The 5,732-nt window shown below is 56.1% G+C and overlaps 1 protein-coding gene across 1 annotated transcript; it reads right to left on the minus strand.

Annotated features, from left to right (window-relative positions):
- Window positions 1–4,709: 4,709 nt before the first annotated feature.
- LOC145943010 (uncharacterized) lies at window positions 4,710–5,732 on the minus strand. Its single transcript, XM_083050183.1, has 2 exons — window positions 4,976–5,732; window positions 4,710–4,825 (listed from the first exon to the last, which is right to left on the minus strand). Exons 1-2 carry the CDS (start codon window positions 5,730–5,732, stop codon window positions 4,710–4,712), a joined length of 873 nt encoding a protein of 290 aa, XP_082906309.1.

Below are 5,732 nucleotides of genomic sequence, written 5' to 3' on the forward strand. Positions count from 1 at the left end.
AGAAAAACACTGAACACGTCGAGACTTACCACTTACCGACGGATGATAAGTGACCGACTGTGAAGTGTGCACAACAACGAGACTAATGACTTACCGACCGAGCACAGTCGGTAACCTTACCGACACATGAATTTACCATCAATGGTACTTACCATTGAAGAGATAACCATTTAATATTTAGTTTATTATTAATTATTAATTGTTGCGGTTAATGTTAAGCGTTTATTAGATTGTAACCATTTAGAATTAATAAGCGAAGAACATATAACATATAATCTAGACAGTAAGACGCGTATGCGTGATTTCAGAACGCGCAGGCGCGAGCAGCTCCCGACGACGCAGAGTGGGGGCTCGGATATATAAGGAGAGCCGAGAGAGGAGAGAAGGCTCTTGCTACACCAGCGGGGAACGACGCGACATGCGGAGACAAGTGTGCAATCATAACCAAAGTTTAATTTTATTTTCTTATTGCGCGACAAAAATTTTTATTTTAGTTTGTGGATGTGAAGAGCGAGTTTTATTTTATATTAAATAAAATAAATATTTTTATATATTTATTAATATAAATACATTGAGTGACCGTTTATTCACCCATAATCAAAATCCTGTGCGTGGTGACGTCTTCGGTGAATCCTGGACAGGTCCTGACGCATATACTGGAAGCCGCCACATCCTGGTGGATCCTGAAACAATAATTAACACGATTAATTATTAGTAAAGTGTGTGACACAAGTGTTGCATCATTACATCTAACGAACAAAGGTGACAGTTGGATGACGTCATCTTGTGCCTTTGTCAGTGAACAAAGGAAACTACGCAGTAGCCGCGAGCAGCGAAGCAGCAGCGGTGCTCATCTGGAGAAGGGGTTCTCATCCTGGGGATCCAGAGGTCTTGTCTGTGGACAAGGTATACTACGCAGCAGCGGTACTCATCTAGAGAAGGGGTTCTCATTCTGGGGATCCAGAGATCTTGTCCGTGGTAGAGAAAAACGGACTGGCGACCGTGTTAAAGGTAGGAAAACTGCCTAAACAATATAACTCCCGAACTCTCAAGACCCATCGTCCGGTCACAACCTCACATATGACATGGTGCTTAGGACTGTCCTCCCCCCTGGCTGTAGCACGGTGTGCTACGCCGATGATACACTCGTGCTGACCAGGGGAGATGACTGGGGGGAAGCGAAAGCGAGGGCGAACCTCGCAATCGCAAGAGTCGTGCGCTCAATCTCAGGGATGGGGTTAAAGGTGGCGCTCCAGAAGACCGAGGCCGTGTACTTTCACGACGGCTCTCGGGGGCCGCCACCCAGAACCGAGATAATGGTGAAGAAAACCCCCGTCTTAATGGGGGCCCAGATAAAGTATCTGGGCCTCTACCTTTTTTTTTGTATCGCAGTGGAAACAGTCATGGTACCCCCGCCCCCCGGATAGAGGACGAAGGTTATGTGGGACTCCTTGTTCCCCTTGGCCGATCCACGAATGGATCGGCCAGGGGGCCCAAGACCTACCGCACTAAAACCACTGCGGGTATCCTACACGGGCGTTTCAGGGCGCGGCGAGGATGCTGGAATCCCATGCCAACTCGCCGCCCCCCGCCTTTCCTTCCCAGGGAGACTGCCGCCCCAAGAGGCGACTCTCTCCCCCCGCGTATTGCATCGTGCGGGACGACGCGGTTGCGGCGCAGGGCGATACCAATCCCACGCCGCGCCCTCCCAAAAAGTTTGGGGGGCGGGGTCACGGCTCGAGTATCCCGCTCGAGCCGCCTCCCCCCGCCTCCGGAGCGGTGCTCCCTCCCCCCCAGAAGGGGGAGGGTAAGAAAGGGGGATTCGGCATCCGACCCCAGAGGCCCTCTCCGGATTGTCACCCCCAGAAGGGAGGTGACATCCCCACGGAGGCTGCTCCCTCCCCCGGGAACACCCAGTGACCCTGGGCGTATTTCCCGGTGGGAGGGCATCAACCCCCGCCCACTCGGGGAGAACCGGGGGATCAGGCACTGGCCTGGACCCCCTGCAGTTCCTCTGCCGGGTATCGCGGCTCACCCCTCAGGGTTCGGCCAACGGCACCCGGCACCCAATACGCCGGGGTCTCTCCTTTTTGGAGAGGCCTCGGCTGGACTGGACGGGGACGCCAGGCCGCCCGGCCCCCCCGGCCAGCTCATACGAGCCGTCGGCGGACGGGCGGGTGGCCAGGCGCCCCCGTCTCCTTCTGCTCCGTGGGGGGGGCGAGGGGGCGCCGGTCCGGCACAGCGGGACCGACACCCCCACGCCCCCCTCTCAAGGGGGGAGACGGGGGGAAGCCAGAAGGACCCAAGAGTCCCCCCGCCACCCCCCCGCGCCTTATCTGGCGCGGGTGTTGTGTTGGGGACGCCTCCCCCCACTCCCGCCGCCACAAATGGGGGTGCCCACCAAGATGGACACCCCCACCGACGACGAAAAAAAAAGAGGAGAGACACCCCCACCCTCTCGTGAGGCCGCCGGGGAGGGGAAATTCCGGGACTTTAAGCGTCCGGGTCCCCCCCGACGGCCTCATCCCGGGTCGACGCTTAACCGCTTAACCGTCGAACCGGGTGTGGGCCCGTCCCCCCCGGCTTCCCCACGGCGATTTCTTCGCCCAGGCAGCCAGGAGGGGTCGTCCTTCTCCTCCCGGAATTCAGGGGCGAGGGGGAGTCTCCTCCCTCTTCCCCGTCTCGCCCGTTCTCTTTCCTCCTCCTCCTTCTGCGACATTACTTTCTCGCAGAAGGAGGAGAAGGCTCCCCACTTTTCATTAGTTTGGACTATCTCCCTCACTACAGCAGCGAGGGAGAGGTCCCCTCCTATTTTCTCTATCAGCTCCTCTCTTTCTTCCCGCCACGCAGCACACTCCTCTAGAGTGTGCTGCGCGGTATCCTCCTCGGCTCCACAGCTGTGACACCGCGCGGTGCGTTCCTTGCCAATTTGACTCAGGTACCTACCGAAGCACCCGTGCCCGGTAAGCACCTGAGTCATCCTATAAGTCACCCCCTGGCCCCGCCTATCCACTCTTCCAGGCAGGGCCGGATGGCCTCGATGGTCCGCCGGCCCGGTAGTCTCGGATCTTCGAGCATACCGGACCAGCTCTCCATAAGGGACCGCCGAGCCTGGGCTCTGATTCTATATCGGACACGGTCCGTAATCGGGGCACCCTCCCTCTTGAGCTCGTCTGTACGCCGATATACTTCGGCGTACATTTGAGCTAATAGCTCAATGGGGGTATCCCCGCGATGATCCCGGTAGCTACCCAGCTTACCGTACGGTAGCCCCTGCATACACGGCCGGCCACCCGTCTTTGCAACTGATGTAATGTTGTTTTGATTTCTCGGGTGGCCACCACTTTATTGGCCCATACAGGGGCCCCGTACATGATCATCGCGTGGACCGTGCCCGCATACAGTCTCCTAACCCTCCCGTCGGGCCTCCTCAGGTTAGGCAATAGCCTGCTCAAGGCCATAGAGGCCCTCTCTGCTTTGGGGGTTACCCGGCGGAAGTGTTCCTTGAAGGCCCATTTACCATCCAAGTGGAGGCCCAGGTATTTAATCTGGGCCCCCACCAAAACGGGGGTTCCTCCTACATTAATACGGGCTTCCGGTGGCTCCCCATGAGAGCCGTCATGCATATAGACGGCTTCTGTTTTTTTGGGGAGCCACCTTTAGCCCAGTTCTCTTATTGCTCGCACCACGCGGTTCACAGCTATGTTCGCTCTCCCCCCAGTCTCCCCCCTTAGCCACAACAAGTGTGTCGTCAGCATAACACACAATGCTGCAACCGAGGGGGAGGGCAGTCCGCAAAACTGTGTCGTATATGAGGTTCCACATTAATGGCCCCAATACTGAGCCTTGTGGAACCCCACACGACATTTCCCTCTCGCATACCTTGGCCTCTTGGTCTGTATACCCGATCTTTCTCTCGCGGAAGTAGTCCCTCATAATGGCAATAAGGTAGGGAGGCACCCGATGATGTTCCATCGCCTCACCCACCCTACGCCAGGGCAGGGTGTTGAATGCATTGGTTATGTCAAGAGATACAACCAATGCCACCCCGCCCTCTTCAGTGATGGCTTTCACCGCTGAGCGGACCCTGAAGACAGCGTCTATGGTGGACCGCCCAGCACGGAAGCCATACTGGTCCTTATGCAGGTTAGGACCACTCCGCGAAAGATGGTCGACGAGGCGGTCGGCAATAATCCTCTCTAGGATTTTGCCCGCCTCGTCGAGCAAACAGATAGGCCGGTATGCAGAGGGTTCTTCTTGCGGCCTGCCCCCTTTTGGAAGAAGGACTAACGTTGCCTTCTTCCAGACTGGGGGGAATGTTCCTTCCTTAAAGCAGTTATTATATAACTCTACCATTTCCTTTTCCAAGTGGGCAAAGGCGGTGGCCCAAATCTTACCATGCATGCCGTCAGGCCCAGGGGCTTTGCCTCTTTTTATTCTCCTGACGGCTGCTTTTAACTCCCCTCCCGTAACCCCCATCTCGTTCTCGGACCATCTAAATTCCCTACGCGGGATTGGTTCCTCCTCCTGTCTCTCTTCTTGCGGAAACAGGGTGTTGATGATCCGTTCGACGAAATGGGGGTCCATCGCTTCAGTCAATGGGGACGCCCCTCTCCTTAATTTATTAAGAACCATTTTATATGGGCGCCCCCATGGGTCCTTGTCAAGGGAGAGGAGTAGTTCATTCCAGGCCACAGCCTTTGCCTCCCTTATCGCTTTTCGCAGTTCATCCCTCGCTGCACGGTATGTTTGCCATGCTTCCTCATCCATGTCTTCGCCTCGTCTTCTTCTTCGGATTCGCCTCCTTGCCTGGTCGGCCGATCGCCTTAAATTGGCGATCGTGTCCGACCACCAATAGGCTGATTTGGGGGGGGGGCGGAATCTGACCCTAGGCATGGATGCATCGCACGCCGCCTCGACCGTTCGAGCATCCATCCCAGGTGTTCTTGCAGATTCCGGCCCCCCTCTACCTCACCCCTAATTAACAGAGCCGCTTGTAACACGGCTCCAAATATATCCTCATCCATCTTTTTGAGGGACCATCGTCGTCGCATTTTTTCCTGAGCCTGGCGGCGGCACCGAATTTCAGGTGGGATGACGGAGACGGAGAATTCTATGTACCTATGATCGGACAGTGTCTCCGCCTCTGTCACCACTCTCCACCCCTCTGTTAATCTCATTGCAGACGGAGTCTCCCACGTTAAGTCTATGATCGACTCCCCCTGCATTCTCACGCATGTGCTGGTGCTCCCCACGGTGTTCATCACGGAGAGCCCCAGCTCCGCCGCCCAGTCCAGGACTTGCTTCCCTCTCGTGTTGTTTTGCGGGGAACTCCAAGCGCCATCTTTGGCGTTGAAGTCCCCCGCAACTATGGTTGGCAGTGGGAGATGCCTCTTTACGCAGTCTCCCACTGCCCCCAGCCTCTCTCGGGATTCCATGCTTCTCATATTCGGAGAAGCATAGAGGCTCACGACGACGATGGCCCCCCATTTAACTGCGACGTATCCTTCGCCAGACTCTACTCTAGATATTGGCGGGGAGTTTTTCGCTCCCCTCCATAAGATGGCAGCTGAGCCGTCCACACTCCCTACCCAGTTTGGGTTGTTCTTGGGGATGTGATACGGCTCTGATATTATGCCTAGCCCTCCTCCACGCTCAGCAAGGCTCTGTATAAATAGGTCCTGAGCCTTACTGGCGTGATTTAGGTTACCCTGTAAAGCCAGGCAGCTCAT

This window comes from Prenolepis imparis, unplaced genomic scaffold (genome assembly GCF_030444845.1).
Source record: "Prenolepis imparis isolate NDT839.2.m4 unplaced genomic scaffold, iyPreImpa1.0 SCAF_11, whole genome shotgun sequence".
Classification (NCBI taxonomy): domain Eukaryota; kingdom Metazoa; phylum Arthropoda; class Insecta; order Hymenoptera; family Formicidae; genus Prenolepis; species Prenolepis imparis.